Source organism: Triticum urartu, chromosome 1A, assembly GCF_056163025.1.
Source record: "Triticum urartu cultivar PI428250 chromosome 1A, HENAU_Tu73, whole genome shotgun sequence".
Lineage (NCBI taxonomy): Eukaryota > Viridiplantae > Streptophyta > Magnoliopsida > Poales > Poaceae > Triticum > Triticum urartu.
Window position 1 is genome coordinate 45,882,922 of NC_141873.1, and position 26,449 is coordinate 45,909,370.

The following is a 26,449-nucleotide window of genomic DNA, read 5'->3' on the forward strand; positions in this document are numbered from 1 at the left end:
GCTCCAACCTTTCAGCTGCAGCTCCTTCCAGTTAGAGCGGTTGCAACCCAAACAAACACACCCTAAAGCTAGTACAAAGTTGAGCCATTTATTTTGGGAAGGAGGGAGTAGTACATGAGAGCATCTCTATCCGAACCCTTAAAAAGCTTTAACTCCTTAAAATTTTCGTAACATGGCGGGCACGATCTGACCTTCTTTTTATCCTCCCCCTCCCTGCCCTAGCGTCATCCGCTCGAGCGACATGGGCGGCGCCTAGGGTTTCCTCGCGGACCCCTCCCACTTCTCACTTGCCGCCATCTAAGGAGGTCGTCGGGCAAGCCTGCATGGCCGCCGATGATGGTGGTGGCGGGGATCTCACCATTTCAGTTCTCTCGTGTAGGGCAGTAGTCGCCGGGGCAGGGGCCCTGGGTGGTGATGCAATGGCGTCTTGATGGCAGGCGGGCCTCATTGGTCCTGGTGGCCAGCTCCCTTGGCCGCTCGGGCGATGAGGCTCCTGGTTGTTGGTGGTCACGGCGGGGGCCTTCTTCTTCGTCGGGTCTGATGGTACGACTCCTCCCCCTTTTCTGGATCACTCCTCACCCATACTGGTGCACGACGACCTTGGCTGCGGGAGTCCTTGTTGGTGAGGCGCTGGTGGCACAGGTTTGGGTCCAGGGGGAACCCTTGACCGGCTATTCCGGCCTCGGCTGCGCCGCCCAGGGGTACCGCTTTCCTCCTTAGAAGCGCCGTTGAGGACCCTTCCTCCCACGCCTCCCCTACTCCCGAGTGAAAGCTCAAAATCCACTTCAGATTAGGCGTCATCCTGATCCGTGGTTATGGTTGAGTGGTTCTTTGGAGCAGAAGCGTCTGGTAGCTGGGAGGTTCTCTCTATGGTGATGAGCGATGCCATGTCCTGCAGATCCGAGATCATCTTTGGTGGTGTTTTCTTGCGTGGTGTGTGGCTTTCTGCCCCAACGGGGTTCGACATCACCAATCTTGGGTGGTAGGGGATTGGGTTCCCCTTCTTGGGGCAGCAACCCAGCCGCAAAGTCGAGTACCCGGTTCTTCTCTGTGATGTCTGTTTTTGTTCTCGAGATGCTCGTTGTTGTGGCCTAGCTGCTGCGGAGCATCCTACGGGCATCACCATGTCAAGAGTCCGTTTAGCAAGGGACACGTGCTACATCTACTTCACATACATAAATGTGAATCATCTCCTTTACACGTGTTCACTTGTGCCCTTTGAGGATGGTATGCTACTTGACCCCTCTCTCGTGTGCATACATAGGTGTGAGTGGAGCTACACATTCATTGAGGAGGAGTCCAAGCTCAAGAGAATAACAACACCATCCAAAAGGGAAGCTTGGCAGCGGAGAAGGAACCATTGGGAATAAGGCCAAGTTCCACCAGCATTGACGGGTGTCCACGAGAAGGCGACATGCTGCGAGCCTCTGGATACCCCGTGCGCATGGGCCTTTGGACCCCGTGTGCACGGGCTAAGTCCCTAGGTCTCTGGATACCTCGTGCGCACGGGGCCTCCTGCGTGCAACTGTTGGGCTTTGCCCATGTAGTCCCTACTATGCCCCTACTTACCCCTTCATGTCTTGGACCTATATATACTCCTCCTCCACCTCATTTGTAGGATAGCTAAGAATATATCTAGACATAGGAGCTTACCTCATGTACCTCCCCTTGTGGGATTCCTCTTGAGAGAGGGACACTCCGTTGGAGTTCAAGACCTTCATTGAAGAAGACACTTAGGGATTTAAGACCCCTTATAGGGAAGGATCTATCTAGATCATCAAGACCTCATCTTCTTTGAATTTGGGATGAACTCTATCTTGTATTTTTTTCCTTTGATTGTTCATGTACCTTGTAGATCTTGTGTGTTTGATTGTCTAGTGGATGTGTGATTGGACTTATTCTTGAGTGTTTCTCTTGTGATTTTCCCTCATTTTTTCGCGATCCTATTCGTAGACACCTCCAATTTGTGAACACCGGGACAAATCAGGGTACTTTAGCCCATGCACTACAACATCATGGTATCATGAGCCATGTTGACACGAATTTGGAACCCTACCCCCCATGTTCTAGCCTAATTGGTTGAGCAGGTAGGGTGAGGACATCGACGATCCAATTTTTCTAGATCTAGTCTAGGAATCAAGGTTACATGGCAAAGTTCAAACGATATATATCTAACTTGGGTTAAGGCATGTTGGCTTGTGTGGAAATAAAATGGTAGCATGTGACACTTAGGTCGCGCCAAGAGCTTGGTAGTGGGATCCATAACGTGTCCAGGGGTTCATGTCATCTGTTTTCATTGCATCATGGGGGAGTCGGAGACGTGGTAGCACCGTTTTGAGAAGGATTACATTATCTATAAATCTAGAATTAGATAAATATACACACACATCTGAATATATTCTAGATCTTCTTTATATTATAAAAAGGAAATGAAAGGATAATAAGAAAATTCAAAAAAAGAGAGGGTATTGATATATATTATGATTTGATGTGCTTTCTTGGTATTCTAAATACAAGATTAATACTTCAAGTTATTGAGTTGAGAAAGAGATAGTTGAATCAAAATAATTCCTTTTTTGAAGTTCAATTTTTATCTGAAATTATCTATACCTAGCATGTGGCGCAACAACCATGGTCTGGTCTGCATGACTCGTTACATTCACGGCTGGGCGGAGAAGAAAACTGTCCTTCATGCAAGTTTGTTTGATTTCTATGCATACTTGGCTCTTCGACTAAAGAGGGCATGAAAATAGGAAGGCCAACCACTACATAAAGCACATATGTGTTCGTTTGTCGTGAAGTTAGGGTCGCTAGGCCGTGATGGGGTGGGGGTGATGACGATCACGTTAGTGGCGGCTAAATTTTCTTGTTTTGATGTGTGGACTTTGTTTTGTCGTGGCCATGCCGTTCTCGGGTGGCCTAAATCTTGTTGGCTGACCGTTGAATCTTGTATGAGTTTTTCTTTTTTTGAAACTGATGAAAATCTTTTACTACTATTTTTGTTGGTTCTGTGCACATACGGTTAGCTTCTGAAAATCAACCAAAAGGCAAAAAATCTTCGTTTTTTTAGGGAAAAGAAATCTTCGTTTATGCGGTCTGGTTGTGTGTAGTGGGCTTTCATTTATTTGAGCTCTCGTGGGCCGTCCCTTGTCTCTCCCGGCGGATCGACAAAGAAACGAGTGTCACTCCACAAGCCCACATCCTGGGCTGCTGTTTCCACTCCACCACCTCCGGCATGAGCCCACCATATGGCCCACAAGGTGGACGTGGCTGTTTCAAGGCATGAAGATAGAGGAGCGGAGTGACACAGGGAGGGGAACTTTTGGTTCCTGGGTACATATGTACCCTATATGCAACAAAAATTTAGTAATTCAACAAAAAGTCAAAATTTCTAAAAATATTTTTGATAAAAACTTGACCTTCTATTGTACTAGTGAGAAAAGTGACAAAAATATAAAATTCCTCTTTGACTTCTTTTCAAAAAAAGAAAAATTTCTGGTCAAAATAGCGTGAATAGTGACCTATAGTAGCAAATAAATTTTATCTTTTTCGCTGTGAAGTCAACATAGTTTTCTTTTTTTCTGAAAGTGTGTATACTAGTGCGCAAGTAAGTCAACTTTATTCTAAAAATAGTTTCTTAACTATTTTGATTTTTTGTTTAACTATTAAAAATAAATCCCCATATAGGGTACATATGTACCCAGGAACCATTGAGTATTTCCCAATGACACAGGCGTTTATATGGGTTCCTCTGCTATGATTATCAGGGGCCAAATTGACCCTGAATCTCTAGAGACCATGGCTTGTGCGGAAGGTCTTGCTTTGGCCAGTGATCTATACCTGCAAAAAGTTCAGCTCGCTACTGATTGCTTAGCTACTGTCAAGAATCTTCAGGGAAGATATCTGGGCCGAAATAGCGGGAGTTTGTTGAAGCCCATATTACACATGAGAAGAGGGATCACAATTATGAAGCACATGACCTTGCCAATGCTGCTGTATCTTTAAATTTCGGTCGTCATGTATGGCTATTATCTAAGCCGGACTTGCTGTTTATCCCTGATGCTGTACCTTGAGGAATACAGTTTGTTCACCACTAAGAAAAAACCTCCGGCATCAGCTGTGACGAGATGAGCCGCCGCCGCCGCCGCCCCCGCTAGTGCCGCCGCTGGAGGACGACAACCTGCTCTCCGAGATACTCCTCCGCCTCCCGCCAGATCCGCCCTCCCTCCCTCCCTCGCGCCTCCCTCGTCTCCAAGCGCTGGCTCGGCCTCGTCTCCGACCCCGGCTTCTCTCGCCGCTTCCGCCTCCACCACCGCCACAACCCTCCTCTCCTTGGTTTCTTCGAGGGCTTCCGTTTCGAACCTACAATGGATCCCCCCAATCGTGTCCCGGATGGCCACTTCTCCATGCGCCTTGACACCGACGGCAGCTTCATGCATTTTGGATCCCGCCATGGCCTCCTACAACGGCGGAGCTAGGGGGGACCAGCAGGGGCCACGGCTCCCCCCAACATGCAGGATTTTTTTAATACCTATGCTTATTTATGTAGAGAACCATGTGGTCTGCTGTATGCCTCTCTCCAAAAGTGCATTTTGACAAAATAGAGTGCTAGTATTGTGCACAGAAGATCCCACTGAAAGTGCCTTGCTTTGTTGACTTTTGTTCTCACTCCCAGCCACACACACGAGCCATCCCATTCTTTTCTTTCTCATTCCTGAAGCGTCTCGCTGTCTCTCCTTCTCTGTTCTTCCAAGACCAAGGCGGAAAGAGGAGGAAATTCCCCAAAAACCGCTCCTTAATTCTCTCTTTCTGCGTTTGGAGCACATCAGGAAGCACTCATCCAGGTAAAAGGTCACAATCTGTCACTTTGTTCTTCTTATTTGTATTATCTATTTGTGGATCTGGTTTTTTATTAGAACCGTGATTAATCTCTGTAGGATACTCATGGCTAAAAATAAAATGAAGACTATGGATTCTTTCTATAAGAAGAAAATTAGACTTGATGAGGCATTGGTTTCAGATGTTGCTTGTCCTGATTTGGAAGAAGCAGAGGGAGGGGGAGGGGGAGAGGAGGAGGAAGAAGAAAAAGAAGATGATGGAGGGGAGGAGGAGCAACCTGTTGAGGAGGAGGAAGAAGAAGAGGCTCCACTTAGAATTAATAGGGTCAATGATGGTAGTGGTGTTCTGGTAGTGGAAAGAGACCCAGGGCTGCGTTGCCAACTTTGGGATCTTCCTGTCAATGACCAAGAGAAAGCAAGAAAAGCGTATGTGAAGTGTGGAGCATATCACTTTAAAAAGGAAATATACCCTCCTACTGGTCCAGAAAGCCACCCACGCAGGTTTCAATATCATTGGTTCAAGGCATTTCCTTGGTTAGAATACTCACCTACAGAAAATGCAGTCTTTTGCTTTCCATGTTTTCTGTTTTCTAAGAAGCCACTTGGGAAAGTTGGATCAGATGTGTTCACTGTGGAAGGGTTCAAGAATTGGAGAAAGGTTAACAACGGAAAGAATTGTGCTTTCTTAACTCATATGGGAAATAGTTGTAACTCTGCTCACAACTATGCGGCCAAATGTTATGACAATTTGGAGAATCAACAATGCCATATTGAACAGCTAATGGAGAGACAAACAACAGAAGATATAAGAGCAAACAGGCTGAGGCTTAGGGCAACAATTGATACATTGCGGTGGCTAGCATTTCAAGCCTGCCCTTTCCGAGGACATGATGAAAGTGTGGGCTCAAAGAATCAAGGTAATTTTCTTGAAATGGTAAAACTGATAGCTTCTTATGATGAGGAGGTTGGTGCTGTTGTACTAGGCAATGCTCCAGGAAATGCAAAGTATACTTCACCAACAATTCAAAAAGAAATCATGCATATTATGGCTTGTGATGTGCAAAGTTCAATCCGCAATGAAATTGGCGATGCCAAGTTTTGCCTGCTTATTGATGAATCAAGAGATGAATCTAAAAGAGAGCAAATGGCCATTGTTCTCCGTTTTGTTGATAAACAAGGTTTCAATCGAGAATGTTTTTTTGATCTTGTTCATGTTAAAGATACATCTTCAGCAACTTTAAAAGAAGAAATAGATTTTGTTTTGTCCCAACATGATTTGGATGTTCAAAATATTCGGGGACAAGGATATGATGGTGCTAGCAACATGCGTGGAGAGTGGAACGGTCTACATGCCAAGTTTATGGAAGAGTGTCCATACACATACTATGTTCATTGTTTTGCTCATCGATTGCAATTAGCTCTTGTTGGTGCATCTAAAGAAGTAACCGAAGTCCATAATTTTTTTGATCATCTTGCTCTTGTTGTCAATACTATTGTGTCTTCTAGCAAGAGAAATGATGAGCTGCATGCTAATCAAGTGGCTGCAATGGAGCATCTCATTGAGCTCAGTGAGCTTGAAACAGGAAGTGGAGCAAACCAGGCCAGAACTTTGCGGCGGCCTTGTGACACTAGATGGAGTTCTCACTATGGTTCGGTTTGTAGCCTCTTGAAGCTTTACGGTCCTACATTTTTGGTACTAAAAAATATTGCTACTACTAGTGGGTCAGGTTCTTCACCTTCTGCACGAGCTAAGGCTGCCGGTGCTGTTAGGTTGATGATGTCATTTGACTTCGTATTTATTCTGCATGTCATGAAAGAGTTGATGGGAATAACAGATATGTTATGCAAGAAACTACAGCAGAAATCCCAAGATATTTTGAATGCCATGGATGATGTTTCCACTACAAAGAAATTGGTACAGCAGCTAAGAGATGATGGCTGGGCTAAGTTGATTAGTGATGTGAATTTGTTTTGCCAGAAACATGGAATTACTGCTCCAAATATGACTGACAACTATGTTGATTTCATTCGGTCTCGTGCAGATGATCTCAGTACAGCCGAGCATCACTATCGGTATGATATTTTTACAGTTGCAGTTGACCAACAACTACATGAACTAAACTGCAGGTTCAGTGAACAAGCAACAGAGATTCTCATCCTCTGCAATTCTTTGAATCCCAAGGACTCATTTAGTTCATTGAACATTGATGATGTATGTTCTCTCGCCTCAAAATACTACCCCGCTGACTTTTCAGAACAGGAAAGAAACAATTTGAGATGTCAACTACAACATTATGAGCTTGATGTACCTACAAATCCAAGGTTTCAGAATCTGTCAAGTGTAGGAGATCTTTGTCAACAACTTGCAAAAACAGGAAAAATCAGTGGATTATTATTTGATTGACAGGTCATACAATATTTCCTCTCTTGTATTATTTGCTTTGACCATTACATCAAGTGTTAATTAATTTTATTTGCAGGTTAATTCGACTTGTTCTCACTTTGCCTGTCTCAACCGCAACAACAGAACGTGCATTTTCGGCAATGAAAGTTGTTAAAACAAGACTCCGAAATAAAATGGGAGACATGTTTCTAAGAGATTGCTTGTTGATCTACATCGAGAAAGAGATTGCGGTAGGATTCTCAACTGATGCAATTATTGATGAATTCAATACAACGGACCGTCGCATGGACTTCGAGTGATAACTGTTAGTTCATCAACGTCTAATTGTACATTTTGCTTCCAACCTATTGATGTATAGAGATATGCCTATGTTATGAACACTTGGTTGGTTATATACTTACATATTTTGCTATCTCAGTATGAATTTCTATATATTCTTATAAATTCCATACACCTTATTAAATTTTGGAGTTGTGGTCAATGTTCGGCCCCCCTTGTGTGTATTTCCTGGCTCCGCCGTTGGCCTCCTACTCCACTTCCACGGAACAGGGAACCAGCTCCTGGTGTGGGACTGCGACCCCTTCAACGTCGCCCAGCACCGCCTAGCCGTTCCCCCAGGGTTCGATGAGAAGAAGACCTTTATCGGTGGGGCGGTGTATCGCGCCGCCGGAGACATCCAACACTTCCAAGTCGTCTTGGTAAGCGCAGAGACAGACGAGCTTCAGCATAGGCAGGTCATCGCCCGCGTTTACTCGTCGGAGACTGGCGCTTGGGGTGATCGCATCTCAACACCATATTCATCCAAACTTCCCACCAATATGGGCTTTAGTCTGAGTGTGCTAGTTGGGCATTCCCTTTACTGGTTGTTCGTGGACAGATCGACTGGCAGATTGGATGGCATGCTTGAGTTTGATTTGGAGATGCAGATCCTAGCTGTGAAACCGGTGCCAGTCGATATTGCCAAGGAAAAACAGGGCAAATTCCAGCTTATGCGGGCAGAGGGCGGTGGCCTTGGTATTCTCTTTCTGTTAAAATTCAGCGCCACCAGTTATGGAAGATGGAGACCGATTCTGATGGTGTTGCACTTGCATCATGGGTGCTGGGAAGAACTGTTGAACTGGACAAGCTACTTCCCCTGGATCTAGAAGAGGAAGAGAACTCAGGAGAGGAGGAGAGTTCTGATGGTGTTGCGTCATCGGTGCTGGGAAGAACCGTTGAACTGGACAAGCTATTTTCCCTGCATCCAGAAGAGGAAGAGAGCTCAGAAGAGGAGGAGAGCTCAGAAGAGGAAGATAACGAGTCCCCATTCCCAATTATACTAGGGCTTGCTAAATACAATAATGTGGTTTTCCTATGGACACCTATCCACAACTTCACACTCCAGCTTGAGTCACTGCAGTTCAAGAAAGTGTCCCAAATACACATGTGGGCTCGCTATTATCCATTCGAAAGTGCCTATGCTGCAGGTATGCCTTTACATTGTGGGTGTAACAAAATCTAGATATTGCCTTTACATTGTGGGCGTAACAAAATCTAGATATTATTTGTAATTGGTTGATTGAATGCCATTTTCACATCCTTTCGCGCTAAGCTAATAATTTTAGGTGCCATATGAATTGTTTCATTTGCTACTTGATGATCTTTTCTCAACATATAGCAATGTTGTTCTAGCGTTTCTTTTTGGATGTTTGTGTGGTGGTGTTCTATGTAATGGTTATTATTTGAAAATACAACTTTTAGTGGTAGGTAGCCAGTTCCGCCTTTTTAGAGAGGTGATTTTACTCTATCGTGATTTTTAGTTCCCTTGGTTGAAACTGGTTGTGCACCTCCTTTGTCAAAAAATTAGATAAAATGTAGCAAAGTTTTTCTTTGTTATTCTCATACTCTATTATGGAATTATATGATTTGAATCAGAGGTGTGAAATTCATTATCTGTTTGCTCTGTTGTCATCCTAGAATGAAACAATAACAAAAAGACAAACCGTTTTTTGTACAATAATCAAACTAAATTTTATTGTTGGTTGCCTATTGGCATATTCAAGAATTGTATAATGTTAGTATTAATGCATAGCTACAGTGCGTTTGGAAATTGAGACAATCACATGAAAAAAAACATAGCTTGAACCAAGTGAGATGTCAAATAGGTAGATCAGTTGGCACATTATGAAGCTTTCATTCATTCAATATTGTTATCACTGGTCTTACTAATCTTAAATCCACAATAATGACTTGGCTTGATACTTGGAAAACATTTGTTCTGCCACTGGCAAGGTAGAAAAATAACAATTTGAGTTTATTTCATCTTTGCTGGTTAAATGTATTTGAACATATGAATAGTCATGATCCTTTTTATTGCTAGAGTTTATTAGCATGGCTATATTTTATCTATATTTTATTTTATCCGATATGGGATGGAGTGAGCTTAAGCATAATTTTAGGTAACTTACCCCTTCAGGTCAGGTCAGCTAATAGTCTGAGTGCGCATATTCTTCATTTTTAGGACACTAGTGAGTATATTCTTTTTTGAGAATATTCTCTTTATTTGATAGTAGATGGCTGTATGTTTATCTACTCATCGTCATGATATATTAAACCTGAGTTGTTTTCCTCAAATTATATATGTGTGCTTATCCAAATATCTCGTCGATTTCCCCTCGTACCTACTTGCAGATGCTTCTCAAGATGGGATACATAATGGTTGGAATGCCCCCTTGTAGGCACGGGCATTGGTGGTGGACATGATGGAGCTAAACTTTTGCACAATACATAAGATGATTGGTCAGATGGATATGCTATTGTGATGTATTAATAGAGTAAGTAAGCTTATCTTTAAATAGTAGCACAATGAAATATTTCCCTTTCTTTTGCTTCATTGATAATTTCTGTGGGTTGCAACATTGCATTTGCTACTTTTGTGGCTACAAATCGATGAGAACGTTTCACATTGCCATTTCATAGTAGCACAATGAATTGTTTTTTAAACTCGGGCCTATATAAATTGCCATTTCACATTGCTGTTCACTGGGATTGTTGTAATGCCGAGTGCTCGGTTGCAATTTTTTAATAATCTTACTTGATATATCTGGTTGTTTCAATAACTCTATAGTTTATTTTCGCTCGTCCTCACTAATTACCCCCTCTGTTCGTTAATATAAGACCTTTTAGCTATTTCAAAATATTGACTACATACATACTAAAATGAGTGAACATACATACTAAAATGTGCCTAGATACATACGTATCAAGAAAAAGCTACAAGGTCTTATATCAGGGAACGGAGGGAGTATTTGAGATTGAAAACATGCAAAACATTAAAGCTAAATCTTGCAAATACAGTTTCGAGATAGTATCGAACTTATAATATTCCCATTATGGTTTTTCACCCTCAGTTTGTAACTAAAATTTACATATCAGATTTTTAAATCCAAAGTGAGAACTGTTTACTATACTACGTTACGGTTTTATGTTTACATTTTTTCATAAGAGAATAATAAATCTGAACACATAGTTTTTGTTTTTACCTTGGCTGCCTTGACTATGGTCTTCCCTAATACCTTTGTTAAACCTCTTCCAAGATTCACCTCAAATACATCCCTTATGCTCTCTCCATTCAGACCAAAGTACCTAAATCAAAGGTCTTTCACCTCGAGAACTTTTGGGTTGACCACCCAGGCATCAGAGAGTTATTCCAACAAGCTTGGAGTCTCCCTTCGAAACGCTGAGACGGCAGAGGCATATCTCTTATATTTTCTACTCACTCCATTCCAAAATAAGTGTCGTGGTTTTAGTTCAATTAGAGGAGCCTTTCAAATTTGGAGCAGAAATCTTTCCCGACTCTCATTGCTATTGCAAATTGGAACTTAGTCGTCAACCTTATCAACGGACTTGAACAACAAAGGCCTATTCTTGACTTTAGGAATTTGCCAACCCCTATATATCACCTCTGAACTGATACGGAATCTGCTATTCTTGACTCTTTAGTTAAACATACGTATCACAATGTAATCTGCTGTACATGGCAGGCATCATTGGAGTGAATCATCACTGAACAAGGAGCAGTTCCATCCAAACAAATCTTAACTTTTGAATGAAGGCAATATAAATTGCTATAAGTGGAACACTTACACAGTCAATTTTAGTCTTGATCAATGGGGTGCAGAAGGAAGACGATGGGCAACGATGGTGGCGATGCTCCAGCATGCAGCGGCACCTACCTAGCTCGTATATTCCGTATATGAGGAACAGTACAACCTTGTTTGACAAATGACATTGATTATTGCTCCGCAGGTATCAAGGGGTGAAGAGATGGCCTGTTGGGCGTAGGCTCTTCCGTTCTGTGTGCCCGAGATGTAGAAATGGCTTGTTCGGCTGAGATCATTTGGTGTGGTCCCTCTTCGTACTACTCGTAGCGCGCACCGGTGAACTGATCTATGCAGTGGGCTTGTAAAAAATTAATTGCGTAAGTTGCTGACTTGTAGAATTATTATGTTGAAACTCTTATCCTGTCCTGGCTAATGAATGTTGGATGTTGGACTGTAACTGCCTGCCTGTTGGTGCTTTCCTTCTTTTTTTTTTCTTTGATGAGGCGGCGACTGGAGTATTGGTTGAGTTTGTTATCGTCTGAAGTATTTTGCGAGTTAGCTTCTTATTATTCTGCTGAAAAAGGTTGGGCCTCTGAACTGAAGATGTAAGATAGTCTGCTCTGTGTTGCAAGTTGGTGTCATTTGTTCTTACTAGGATGGGCAGAACCAAGAAGAAAAATGAAAAAACAACAACAACATAAGGGTCAAGGCGAGCCGAACGACCCCACTGCAACAAAACATCAAGCACTACTGTTACCATTGACAACAGCGGGGCGAAGAGAAGGTTCCTCCAGGGCGACACCTTCAGTAAGGAGATAGGTGTATGAACTCCATCGTCGTCACCAGATCGAACCACACATGTCAGACCATGTGTTTTCTCCCAGAAGAGAAGATTCAAGCGAACTACAGACAAGCACCTTCAACAAGGGAGCATGAACGTCATTGCCAGGTACAATCGGTAAAGTCACCTTTATGCGGCCTAAATTTTCCTCCAGCTGATTTTTGGTGCCCTATAATAGAGATGCTCTAGCAAGAGCACTACCTACCTCTTATTCCATCCATAATAATTAAGCACATGCTATGACATAACCGAGGAATTTGTAGCCACCCAATAATTTTCAAATTTAGCAGGAAATCGTCAAGACCTGCAAGCTGAAGGGGAAGACTTGCTTGGTCATCAAGTCCAAACCTACTGCACATGCATAGTCGTCGCTGACTACTTACTTGTTTGTAGTGTCTAGTGTGAGTACAAGGAGTGTGGAGGACAAAACTGACAACGCGTTCCCTTGCGCTTCCGGCCGAGGCAACGAGACAAAGCTGTCAGTCAGTCTAAAACCCCAAGACCCACCAAGTCCTAAACAAAACAAGTCTTCTTGCTGCACCGCGTCTTCATCACTATCGAAACCTCCAACGAAGCTGCTACTCTGCTTTCTCGCTATATATATACACGGATGGCAGCCTCGCATCGAAGGGCACTCTGCTTCTCACCCAGTGCAACTGCAAGCTCCACCTCCACACACGAACAGATACAGACGCAGCAGCCGGCAATGACGCAGAGGATCGTGATCGCGGTGCAGATGGCGACCAGCAGGTGCCGGTCCAAGGCGCTGGCGCTGGTGGCGGCCACGCCGGGAGTGGACTCGGTGGCGCTGGCCGGGGACGGCAAGGACCAAGTGGTGGTCGTCGGCCACGGCGTCGACTCGGTCAAGCTCACCAGCGCGCTGCGCCGGAAGGTCGGCCACGCGGAGCTGGTGCAGGTTGGCGACGTCAAGAAGGAGGACGGGAAGAAGCCGGCGGCCACGGCCGCCGTGGTCGAACACTACTACCCGCACTCCGGGTACTCCTACCCGTACGGCTACTGCTACCCATCGCAACCGGCGCCGGTCAACTTCTTCTACGAGCAGCAGCACTGCCCTGCTGTTGCCGCCGTCGAGGCGTACGGGTACCCATGCTCGCGGCCAGAGCCGGGCACCTGTTCGGTAATGTAGACTGTACAACACATGCTGATAGGATATTACATTGACTTTTGCCAGTCGTACTGGACGATCAAGTTTTCATGGTTGTATCGGACTTGAGGAAGGAGTATCTACTAAGGTTCAGCTAGCAACTGTGTCGACTTTCAGTTAGTTAAGCTTCCAAATCGATTCCAGGCCTTGTGTACGCCCGCGACACGCAGCTCAAAGAGCAGAGTTTATGAAAACAAACAAGCGGACCGTTAGCATGACAAGTCCGGTTTCGAGTCCAATTCTTTGTTGTACATAGGGAAATCAGTTTGCTTTTTTTATCAGCACCTAAAAGAACTCTGCCTCAAGGCCAGTTCGTTTCACCTCTCAATTCTCCGGAGTCTTATTCTGGGAACCTGTCCACAAAATCGTTTGTCTGCTTTGTCAAGATTGGGCCGGGCCAATAGGAGACGGGTAGGCGGGCGCGGTGAAGACAGGTAACCGGGCACAGAGACGATGGAGCGGAGTAGGGTGGCTGCCGCCAGCGGATCTGACGGCGCTAGGTTGGAGTCGCCGGTTGGAGGCGGGAACCGTAGCTCGAGGGCTCACGCGGGCATCTGGTACGGTGAGACGAACGCGAGGGGGAGAGGAACGCGAGAGGCGCGAGGCTGTGTTTTGGGCCTCTGTTGGTCTGGACCGGGTGTCAATTTGGAGGTAAATTGATTGTCAAATAGGGGTATTAGGCCCTGTTTGTTTGGGCTGCGGCTGAACGAGAAGCAGAAGCAGCTGGAGCTGGTAGAAGCTGAGAAGTCCAAAAAGCATGTTTGGTAACTTTTTTAGGACGGCTGGTGAGGCTGTAGCTGGCGGTGAAAGTCTGTAATGCCTTTGGATGATGAAGATGTTATTTAAACACTGATTTGACATGATTTATCTGATTATGCCGTATATTATCTCAAATGATATGTTTAGCTTCTAATTTAGCCCAAAAATATTGTTTTTGTTGCAAAATAATTATAGATAATAAAGTTTGATAGATTTATTAGGTATTTAAATATTTCTTCCATGGCCAGTGGTACATACAGTGTGTTTCAATGAATTTGGCATATTTGACATATGACAATACCTTTGAACACATCATAACAATATAGTACCGACTATATATTACATCAAACTGTCTTTTCGATTGCAAAATACATGGTAGTGGTGAAATACAATCCTACTCTCTCGCCACAAACACATAGTTCAACAATTAAACAAGCAAATACATAGTTTAAATAATTCAACAATTAAGCCAGGTAATACATAGTTAAACAATCTCTACTCTTATAAAAAACCGAGTCTCTCTTCATTTGACTTCATTGCATAAAAGAAACAGCGGTTTGATGGTTTTACTTGCTTTCTCATTTGTTTCCCCAACCATGATCATAAGATCCTTTACATCCGAGGGAGGTCCTTTGCGGAAAGCTCGACTTGCCATGTGGATCTACACATAAAATACAACTTTAGTACTTTTTATATACATAATAGAACATGCCATTAGTAAATTGGTTTTCTGCATTTGAAAGCAACCAACCTTGAAAGCAACCATCCATTTGAAGTAATTGTTTAGCCTATGTCCATGTTGTACTTGATCAGCTGCACACTTGGAAAAAACTTCGATGGGCTCAAGATCCCACATCTGAACTGACATCTACATAGTTAGACATCAAGCAATCATCAAACTCTCACCTAATAGTCCAGATATATGTGAACATACATGCACAACCCGTGACAACAAGTAACCATGACCAACATACATATATTATATCTAGCAAGCATTTTCAACAATCAACAAGCAACCGTGTTATCCATATGCACGTCCAGCAAGCACATTTTGTTCAAATTGACAACAAGTGACAATTTTTGGTCACATATGCCTGACAAATCTCACAAGCACAAAACATATATAAACATTTATATATCCTATACATATGCCTCACAAATCACACAACAAGTCTCATCTCCTAGGAGAAATTTTTTATCTGGATGTTTGTCGACAACCAAGTCCAACTTTCAGATGATACATCAAGCAAATTAATGTCCAATACTATTATACAAATAAACAAGAAAATTAGTGTCAATATTTATCATTAATTTGTATGATACAAATCAAGAAAGTACCATGACAACACTAGCAAGCATATCACATCTACTACATGACAATTTTTTCATACCAATCATACACCAAGTGATGGGTTTCGTAGTAATTTCAAAAATTTCCCTACGCACACGCAAGATCATGTGATGCATAGCAACGAGGGGGAGAGTGTTGTCTACGTACCCAACGCAGACCGACTGCGGAAGCGATGACACGACGTAGAGGAAGTATTCGTACGTCTTCACGATCCAACCGATAAAGCACCGAAACTACGGCACCTCCGAGTTCGAGCACACGTTCAGCTCGATGATGATCCCCGGACTCCGATCCAGCAAAGTGTCGGGGAAGAGTTCCGTCAGCACGACGGCGTGGTGACGATCTTGATGTACTACAGCAGCAGGGCTTCGCCTAAACTCCGCTACAGTATTATCGAGGAATATGGTGGCAGGGGGCACCGCACACGGCTAAGGAATAGATCACGTGGATCAACTTGTGTGTCTAGAGGTGCCCCCTGCCTCCGTATATAAAGGAGTAGAGGGGGGGAGGCTGGCCGGCCAAGGAGGAGGGCGCAGGAGAGTCCTACTCCCTCTGGGAGTAGGATTCCCCCCCCCCCCAATCCTAGTCGGAATAGGATTCGCGGAGGGGGAAAAGAGGAGGAGGGGGCCGGCCACCTCTCCTAGTCCTAATAGGACTAGGGGAAGGGGGAGGCGCGCAGCCCATCTAGGGCAGCCCCTTCTCTTTTCCACTAAGGCCCACTATGGCCCATATAGCTCCCGGGGGGTTCCGGTAACCCTCCCGGTATTCCCGGTATTCTAGTAAGGTACACATCAATAACATGTATATCACATATACCTTTGTTCACCTTGCCATCCTTCTTATCCGCCAAATACTTGGGGCAGTTCCGCTTCCAGTGACCAGTCTGCTTGTAGTAGAAGCACTCAGTTTCAGGCTTAGGTCCAGACTTGGGTTTCTTCTCTTGAGTAGCAACTTGCTTGCCGTTCTTTTTGAAGTTCCCCTTCTTCTTCCCTTTGCCCTTTTTCTTGAAACTAGTGGTCTTGTTAACCATCAACACTTGATGCTCCTTCTTGATTTCTACCTCCGCAGCTTTCAGCATTGCGAAGAGCTCGGGAATAGTCTTGTTCATCCCTTGCATATTATAGTTCATCACGAAGCTCTTGTAGCTCGGTGGCAGTGATTGGAGAATTCTGTCAATGACGCAATCATCCGGAAGATTAACTCCCAATTGAATCAAGTGATTATTATACCCAGACATTTTGAGTATATGCTCACTAACAGAACTGTTCTCCTCCATCTTGCAGCTATAGAACTTATTGGAGACTTCATATCTCTCAATTCGGGCATTTGCTTGAAATATTAACTTCAACTCCTGGAACATCTCATATGCTCCATGACGTTCAAAACGTCGTTGAAGTCCCGATTCTAAGCCGTAAAGCATGGCACACTGAACTATCGAGTAGTCATCAGCTTTGCTCTGCCAGACGTTCATAACATCTGGTGTTGCTCCAGCAGTAGGCCTGGCACCCAGCGGTGCTTCCAGGACGTAATTCTTCTGTGCAGCAATGAGGATAATCCTCAAGTTACGGACCCAGTCCGTGTAATTGCTACCATCATCTTTCAACTTTGCTTTCTCAAGGAACGCATTAAAATTCAACGGAACAACAGCACGAGCCATCTATCTACAATCAACATAAACAAGCAAGATACTATCAGGTACTAAGTTCATGATAAATTTAAGTTCAATTAATCATATTACTTAAGAACTCCCACTTAGATAGACATCCCTCTAATCTTCTAAGTGATTACGTGATCCAAATCAACTAAACCATAACCGATCATCACGTGAGATGGAGTAGTTTTCAATGGTGAACATCGTTTATGTTGATCATATCTACTATATGATTCACGCTCGACCTTTCGGTCTCCGTGTTCCGAGGCCATATCTGCATATGCTAGGCTCGTCAAGTTTAACCTGAGTATTCTGCGTGTGCAAAACTGGCTTGCACCCGTTGTAGATGGACGTAGAGCTTATCACACCCGATCATCACGTGGTGTCTGGGCACGACAAACTTTGGCAACGGTGCATACTCAGGGAGAACACTTCTTGATAATCTAGTGAGAGATCATCTTATAATGCTACCGTCAATCAAAGCAAGATAAGATGCATAAAAAGATAAACATCACATGCAATCAATATAAGTGATATGATATGGCCATCATCATCTTGTGCTTGTGATCTCCATCTCCGAAGCATCGTCATGATCACCATCGTCACCGGCGCGACACCTTGATCTCCATCGTAGCATCGTTGTCGTCTCGCCAATCTTATGCTTCCACGACTATCACTACCGTTTAGTAATAAAGTAAAGCATTACATCGCGATTGCATTGCATACAATAAAGCGACTACCATATGGCTCCTGCCAGTTGCCGATAACTCGGTTACAAAACATGATCATCTCATACAATAGAATTCAGCATCATGCCTTGACCATATCACATCACAACATGCCCTGCAAAAACAAGTTAGACGTCCTCTACTTTGTTGTTGCATGTTTTACGTGGCTGCTACGGGCTTAAGTAAGAACCAATCTCACCTACGCATCAAAACCACAATGATAGTTTGTCAAATAGACTCCGTTTTAACCTTCGCAAGGACCGGGCGTAGCCATACTTGGTTCAACTGAAGTTGGAGAGACAGTCGCCCGCAAGCCATCTATGTGCAAAGCACGTCGAGGGAACCGGTCTCGCGTAAGCGTACGCGTAAGGTTGGTCCGGGTCGTCTCGTCCAACAATACCGCCGAACCAAAGTATGATATGCTGGTAGGCAGTATGACTTGTATCGTCCACAACTCACTTGTGTTCTACTCGTGCATATAACATCAACATAAATAACCTAGGCTCGGATGCCACTGATGGGTTTCGTAGTAATTTCAAAAATTTTCCTACGCACGCGCAAGATCATGTGATGCATAGCAACGAGAGGGAGAGTGTTGTCTACGTACCCAACGCAAACCGACTGCGGAAGTGATGACACGACGTAGAGGAAGTAGTCGTACGTCTTCACGATCCAACCGATCAAGCACCGAAACTACGGCACCTCCGAGTTCGAGCACACGTTCAGCTCGATGACGATCCCCGGACTCCGATCCAGCAAAGTGTCGGGGAAGAGTTCCGTCAGCACGACGGTGTGGTGACGATCTTGATGTACTACAGCAGCAGGGCTTCGCCTAAACTCCGCTACAGTATTATCGAGGAATATGGTGGCAGGGGGCACCGCACACGGCTAAGGAATAGATCACGTGGATCAACTTGTGTGTCTAGAGGTGCCCCCTGCCTCCGTATATAAAGGAGTAGAGGGGGGGAGGCTGTCCGGCCAAGGAGGAGGGCGCAGGAGAGTCCTACTCCCTTTGGGAGTAGGATTCCCCCCCCCCCCCAATCCTAGTCGGAATAGGATTCGCGGAGGGGGAAAAGAGGAGGAGGGGGCCGGCCACCTCTCCTAGTCCTAATAGGACTAGGGGAAGGGGGAGGCGCGCAGCCCATCTAGGGCAGCCCCTTCTCTTTTCCACTAAGGCCCACTATGGCCCATATAGCTCCCGGGGGGTTCCGGTAACCCTCCCGGTATTCCGGTAAAATCCCGATTTCACCCGGAACACTTCCGATATCCAAACATAGGCTTCCAATATATCAATCTTTATGTCTCGACCATTTCGAGACTCCTCGTCATGTCCATGATCACATCCGGGACTCCGAACAACATTCGGTACATCAAAATGCATAAACTCATAATATAACTGTCATCGTAACCTTAAGCGTGCGGACCCTACGGGTTCGAGAACAATGTAGACATGACTGAGACACGTCTCCGGTCAATAACCAATAGCGGGACCTGGATGCCCATATTGGCTCCTACATATTCTACGAAGATCTTTATCGGTCAGACCGCATAACAACATACGTTGTTCCCTTTGTCATAGGTATGTTACTTGCCCGATATTCGATCGTCGGTGTCCAATACCTAGTTCAATCTCGTTACCGGCAAGTCTCTTTACTCGTTCCGTAATACATCATCTCGCAACTAACTCATTAGTTGTAATGCTTGCAAGGCTTATGTGATGTGCATTACCGAGAGGGCCCAGAGATACCTCTCCGACAATCGGAGTGACAAATCCTAATCTCGAAATACGCCAACCCAACATCTACCTTTGGAGACACCTGTAATGCTCCTTTATAATCACCCAGTTACGTTGTGACGTTTGGTAGCACCCAAAGTGTTCCTCCGGTAAACAGGAGTTGCATAATCTCATAGTCATAGGAACATGTATAAGTCATGAAGAAAGCAATAGCAACATACTAAATGATCGGGTGCTAAGCTAATGGAATGGGTCATGTCAATCAGATCATTCAACTAATGATGTGACCTTGTTAATCAAATAACAACTCATTGTTCATGGTCAGGAAACATAACCATCTTTGATTAACGAGCTAGTCAAGTAGAGGCATACTAGTGACACTTTGTTTGTCTATGTATTCACCCATGTATTATGTTTCCGGTTAATACAATTCTAGCATGAATAATAAACATTTATCATGATTATAAGGAAATAAATAATAACTTTATTATTGCCTCTAGGGCATATTTCCTTCACCAAGCAACATGATAATTTGCTCATAGCAACAAGTAAAACTTTTTTCATAGGAATCATGAAGAAATGGCTCACCTTGAGCTTGCTCGAGGTAGCAGTGGAGGGAGACCGAGGGGGTGTGGTTGAGGCAGCAACCGAGTCCGTGGGACAGGTGGTCGGATCCAGTACGCGTCGTGGCTGGTGAGGGTTGAGAAGGCCGGATTCCGCCCGCGTCGCTGCTGCAGATGGCGGCGGTGCTGGGTCCTGGAGTAGGTAGCGGAGCGAGCTCCTAGATCGGGAGGAGGCGAGGAGGAGGAACGGGAGAGATCCGGCTGAGGGGGCGCGAGCTCCGACTGCCAGGGTCGCCGGAGATGGCGGCAGCGGAGTGAACCCTAGCGCCTCCTCTGTGCTCTATCTTGCTACCAGATCAGTGGGGAGGGGAATGGGGTTACGGGGTGGGAGAACAAAAATCTGAAGGGGTGGTGGCGGTGGCATTTCTGATGTAATTTCGGGGAAGTGGGGGGGGGGGGGGCAGGCTTTTGGGGGAGGGGTGAGAAGCCGACGCAGCTACGGGAAGCTACTCTGGACGTGCTTTTACCTCGTAGTGCAATTTGGAGATGCACTTCTCGGAAGCCTGGTCGTAGGAAATAGCTGTTTGGCTGGGCTTCAACTTTTAGGGGGCTAGAAGCAGCAAAAGCTGAAGCCCAAGCCCAAACAAACAGGGCCTTAGTTCAAAGCGAGCTGTCCTTTAGGATCACCCACTCTTTACTCTTATAGAATAGAATTACATAACAAGAAATGATTCTTTTATGCTGCCAGCCAAACTCGCGTGCACCATCACTATTTATAACAAACTTTCATACTTGTTTAAAAGTCTTTTCTCAATTACAGTCATAGCTAATTACTATGGTAAATTAAACTACATTTTTCTTTACATTTTTCAATATAACATGGCTTTAAAATATTTAAATCAGTTCCACTTAAATGTGATAAAATCAGAAAAGAAAAATTGCATGCCTTTTTGAATTAATTTAGGAATCTTGCAATAATATAGGTATATGAATGTGTTGTTTACTATCTTAATAAATAATTCTAAATATTGCGGTGTAAAAATGTATTTTATAGCCGTGTTTATAATTAGATATATCTAAATAGACAAATCTGGAGTACACAAGATGTTTACAAGGAGCTTTGTACCTAATAATTGACACGTGTTTTATTCATTTTTACTGATCAACATATTTTAATGTATTATCGTGGGTTCAATAATTTTAAAAGTATCACACCGTCATTCCCGTGTTGAACTAAGAGTGACTATTCATCCGCGACCTGGCTGAAGAGGCTGTTTTCATCCACGTATAGGCCGAATAGTGACTCTTCGTTTGCACACAAGCTGAAGAGGCACTCTTTGAAGGAAATATGCCCTAGAGGCAATAATAATGTTATTATTTTATTTCCTTATATCATGATAAATGTTTATTATTCATGCTAGAATTGTATTATCCCGGAAACATAATACTTGTGTGAATACATAGACAAACTAAACATCACTAGTATGCCTCTACTTGACTAGCTCGTTAATCAAAGATGGTTATGTTTCCTAACCATAGACATGTGTTGTCATTTGATTAACGGGATCACATTATTAGGAGAATGATGTGATTGACATGACCCATTCCATTACTTAGCATCCGATCATTTAGTATGTTGCTATTGCTTTCTTCATGACTTATACATGTTCATATGACTATGAGATTATGCAACTCCCGTTTGCCGGAGGAACACTTTGTGTGCTACCAAACGTCACAACGTAACTGGGTGATTATAAAGGAGCTCTACAGGTGTCTCCAAAGGTAAATGTTGGGTTGGCGTATTTCGAGATTAGGATTTTTCACTCTGATTGTCGGAGAGGTATCTCTGAGCCCTCTCGGTAATGCACATCACATAAGCCTTGCAAGCATTGCAACTAATGAGTTAGTTGCGAGATGATGTATTACGAAACGAGTAAAGAGACTTGCCGGTAACGAGATTGAACTAGGTATTGAGATATCGACGATCGAATCTCGGGCAAGAAACATACCGATGACAAAGGGAACAACGTATGTTGTTATGCGGTCTGACCGATAAAGATCTTCGTAGAATATGTGGGAGCCAATATGAGCATCCAGGTTCCGCTATTGGTTATTGACTGGAGACGTGTCTCGGTCATGTCTACATTGTTCTCGAACCCGTAGGGTCCGCACGCTTAAGGTTTCGATGACAGTTATATTATGAGTTTATGAGTTTTGATGTACCGAAGTTAGTTCGGAGTCCCGGATGTGATCACGGACATGACGAGGAGTCTCTAAATGGTCGAGACATAAAGATTGATATATTGGAAGCCTATGTTTGGACATCAGAAGTGTTCCGGGTGAAATCGGCATTTTACCGGAGTACCGGGAGGTTACCGGAACCCCCTGGTAACCTAATGGGCCTTAATGGGCCTAGTGGAGGAAGAGGAGAGGAGGCCTAGGGGCTGCCGCGCCCCCCCAAGTCCGAATTGGACAAGGAGGGGGCGCGGCGCCCCGCCTTTCCTTTCTTCCCTCTCCTCCTTCCCCCCAAGTCCTAATCCAACTAGGGAAAGGGAGGGGAGTCCTACTCCTGGTAGGAGTAGGACTCCTCCTGCGCGCCTCCTCCTAGGGCCGGCCGCACCCCCCTTGGCTTCTTTATATACGGGGCAGGGGGCACCCCTAGACACACAAGTTGATCTCTAAGATCATTCTCTTAGCCGTGTGCGGTGCCCCCTTCCACCATAGTCCTCGATAATATTGTAGTGGTGCTTAGGCGAAGCCCTGCGACAGTAGAACATCAAGATCGTCACCATGCCGTCGTGCTGACGGAAATCTTCCCCGACACTTTGCTGGATCGGAGTCCGGGGATCGTCATCGAGCTGAACGTGTGCTAGAACTCGGAGGTGCCGTAGTTTCGGTGCTTGATCGGTCGGGCCGTGAAGACGTACGACTACATCAACCGCGTTGTCATAACGCTTCCGCTGCCGGTCTACGAGGGTACGTAGATCACACTCTCCCCTCTGGTTGCTATGCATCACCATGATCTTGCGTGTGCGTAGGAATTTTTTTGAAATTACTACGTTCCCCAATAGTGGCATCCGAGCCTAGGTTTTATGCGTTGATGTTATATGCACGAGTAGAACACAAGTGAGTTGTGGGCGATATAAGTCATACTGCTTACTAGCATGTCATACTTTGGTTCGGCGGTATTGTTGGACGAAGCGGCCCGGACCGACATTACGCGTGCGCTTACGCGAGACCGGTTCTCCCGACGTGCTTTGCACAAAGGTGGCTAGCGGGTGTCAGTTTCTCCAACTTTAGTTGAACCAAGTGTGGCTACGCCCGGTCCTTGCGAAGGTTAAAACAGCACCAATTTGACAAACTATCGTTGTGGTTTTGATGCGTAGGTAAGAACGGTTCTTGCTAAGCCCGTAGCAGGCACGTAAAACTTGCAACAAAAAAGTAGAGGACGTCTAACTTGTTTTTGCAGGGCATGTTGTGATGTGATATGGTCAAGACATGATGCTAAATTTTATTGTATGAGATGATCATGTTTTGTAACTAAGTTATCGGCAACTGGCAGGAGCCATATGGTTGTCGCTTTATTGTATGCAATGCAATTGCGCTGTAATGCTTTACTTTATCACTAAGCGGTAGCGATAGTCGTGGAAGCATAAGATTGGCGAGACGACAACGATGCTACGATGATGATCAAGGTGTCGTGCCGGTGACGATGGTGATCATGACGGTGCTTCGAAGATGGAGATCACAAGCACAAGATGATGATGGCCATATCATATCACTTATATTGATTGCATGTGATGTTTATCTTTTATACATCTTATCTTGCTTTGATTGACGGTAGCATTTTAAGATGATCTCTCACTAATTATCAAGAAGTGTTCTCCCTGAGTATGCACCGTTGCGAAAGTTCTTCGTGCTGAGATACCACGTGATGATCGGGTGTGATAGGCTCTACGTTCAAATACAACGGGTGCAAAACAGTTGCACACACGAAATACTCAGGTTATACTTGACGAGCCAAGCATATATAGATATGGCCTCGGAACACGGAGACCGAAAGGTCGAGCGTGAATCATATAGTAGATATGATCAACATAGTGATGTTCACCAATGAAACTACTCCATCTCACGTGATGATCGGACATGGTTTAGTTGATTTGGATCACGTGATCACTTAGAGGATTAGAGGGATGTCTATCTAAGTGGGAGTTCTTTAGTAATATGATTAATTGAACTTAAATTTATCATGAACTTAGTACCTGATAGTATCTTGCTTGTTTATGTTTGATTGTAGATAGATGGCCCATGCTGTTGTTCCGTTGAATTTTAATGCATTCCTTTAGAAAGCAAAGTTGAAAGATGATGGTAACAATTACACGGACTGGGTCCATAACTTGAGGATTATCCTCATTGCTGCACAGAATAATTACGTCATGGAAGCACCGCTGGGTGCCAGGCCTGCTGCTGGAGCAACACCAGATGTTATGAACGTCTGGCAGAGCAAAGCTGATGACTACTCTATAGTTCAGTGTGCCATGATTTACGGCTTAGAATCGGGACTTCAACGACGTTTTGAACTTCATGGAGCATATGAGATGTTCCAGGAGTTGAAGTTAATATTTCAAGAAAATGCCCGGATTGAGAGATATGAAGTCTCCAATAAGTTCTATAGCTGCAAGATGGAGGAGAACAGTTCTGTCAGTGAGCATATACTCAAAATGTCTGAGTATAATAATCACTTGATTCAATTGGGAGTTAATCTTCCAGATGATTGCGTCATTGACAGAATTCTCCAATCACTTCCACCTAGCTACAAGAGCTTCGTGATGAACTATAATATGCCAGGGATGAATAAGACTATTCGTGAGCTCTTCACAATGCTGAAAGCTGCGGAGGTAGAAATCAAGAAGGAGCATCAAGTGTTGATGGTCAACAAGACCACTAGTTTCAAGAAAAAGGGCAAAGGGAAGAAGAAGGGGAACTTCAAAAAGAACAGCAAGCAAGTTGCTGCTCAAGAGAAGAAACCCAAATCTGGACCTAAGCCTGAAAGTGAGTGCTTCTACTGCAAGTAGACTGGTCACTGGAAGCGGAACTGCCCCAAGTATTTGGCGGATAAGAAGGATGGCAAGGTGAAAAAAGGTATATGCGATATACATGTTATTGATGTGTACCTTACTAATGCTCGCAGTAGCACCTGGGTATTTGATACTGGTTCTGTTGCTAACATTTGCAACTCGAAACAGGGACTACGGATTAAGCAAAGATTGGCTAAGGACGAGGTGACGATGCGCGTGGGAAATGGTTCCAAAGTCGATGTGATCGCGGTCGGCACGCTACCTCTACATCTACCTTCGGGATTAGTATTAGACCTAAATAATTGTTATTTGGTGCCAGCGTTGAGCATGAACATTATATCTGGATCTTGTTTGATGCGAGACGGTTATTCATTTAAATCAGAGAATAATGGTTGTTCTATTTATATGAGTAAAATCTTTTATGGTCATGCACCCATGAAGAATGGTCTATTCTTATTAAATCTCGATAGTAGTGACACACACATTCATAATGTTGAAGCCAAAAGATGCAGAGTTGATAATGATAGTGCAACTTATTTGTGGCACTGCCGTTTAGGTCATATCGGTGTAAAGCGCATGAAGAAACTACATACTGATGGACTTTTGGAACCACTTGATTATGAATCACTTGGTACTTGCGAACCGTGCCTTATGGGTAAGATGACAAAAACACCGTTCTCCGGTACTATGGAGAGAGCAACAGATTTGTTGGAAATCATACATACAGATGTATGTGGTCTGATGAATGTTGAGGCTCGTGGCGGATATCGTTATTTTCTCACCTTCAGAGATGACTTAAGCAGATATGGGTATATCTACTTAATGAAACATAAGTCTGAAACATTTGAAAACTTCAAAGAATTTCAGAGTGAAGTTGAAAATCATCGTAACAAAAAAAATAAAATTCCTACGATCTGATCATGGAGGAGAATATTTGAGTTACGAGTTTGGTGTACATTTGAAATAATGCGGAATAGTTTCGCAACTCACGCCACCCGGAACACCACAGCGTAATGGTGTGTCCGAACGTCGTAATCGTACTTTACTTGATATGGTGCGATCTATGATGTCTCTTACTGATTTACCGCTATCGTTTTGGGGTTATGCTTTAGAGACGGCCGCATTCACGTTAAATAAGGCACCATCAAAATCCGTTGAGACGACGCCTTATGAACTGTGGTTTGGCAAGAAACCAAAGTTGTCGTTTCTGGAAGTTTGGGGCTGCGATGCTTATGTGAAAAAGCTTCAACCTGA

At 44.2% G+C, this 26,449-nt stretch overlaps 2 protein-coding genes across 2 annotated transcripts; both read left to right on the forward strand.

The window, feature by feature from the left end:
* The first annotated feature begins 4,728 nt into the window (after positions 1 to 4,728).
* Positions 4,729 to 8,700, forward strand: LOC125545403 (uncharacterized). The gene is made up of 3 exons (XM_048709329.2): positions 4,729 to 4,844; positions 4,938 to 7,245; positions 7,319 to 8,700. The coding sequence occupies exon 2, from the start codon at positions 4,945 to 4,947 to the stop codon at positions 7,240 to 7,242; it is 2,298 nt and encodes a 765-aa protein (XP_048565286.2). The 5' UTR covers positions 4,729 to 4,844; positions 4,938 to 4,944; the 3' UTR covers positions 7,243 to 7,245; positions 7,319 to 8,700.
* Positions 8,701 to 12,782: 4,082 nt separating this feature from the next.
* Positions 12,783 to 13,427, forward strand: LOC125550336 (heavy metal-associated isoprenylated plant protein 47). Its single transcript, XM_048713344.2, has one exon. It carries the CDS (start codon positions 12,872 to 12,874, stop codon positions 13,310 to 13,312), a length of 441 nt encoding a protein of 146 aa, XP_048569301.2. The 5' UTR covers positions 12,783 to 12,871; the 3' UTR covers positions 13,313 to 13,427.
* Positions 13,428 to 26,449: the final 13,022 nt, after the last annotated feature.

Excerpts from the sequence above, each read along its gene's own strand:
- LOC125545403 (XM_048709329.2), top strand. The coding sequence starts at position 4,945 with ATGGCTAAAAATAAAATGAAGACTATGGATTCTTTCTATAAGAAGAAA.
- LOC125550336 (XM_048713344.2), top strand. The coding sequence starts at position 12,872 with ATGACGCAGAGGATCGTGATCGCGGTGCAGATGGCGACCAGCAGGTGC.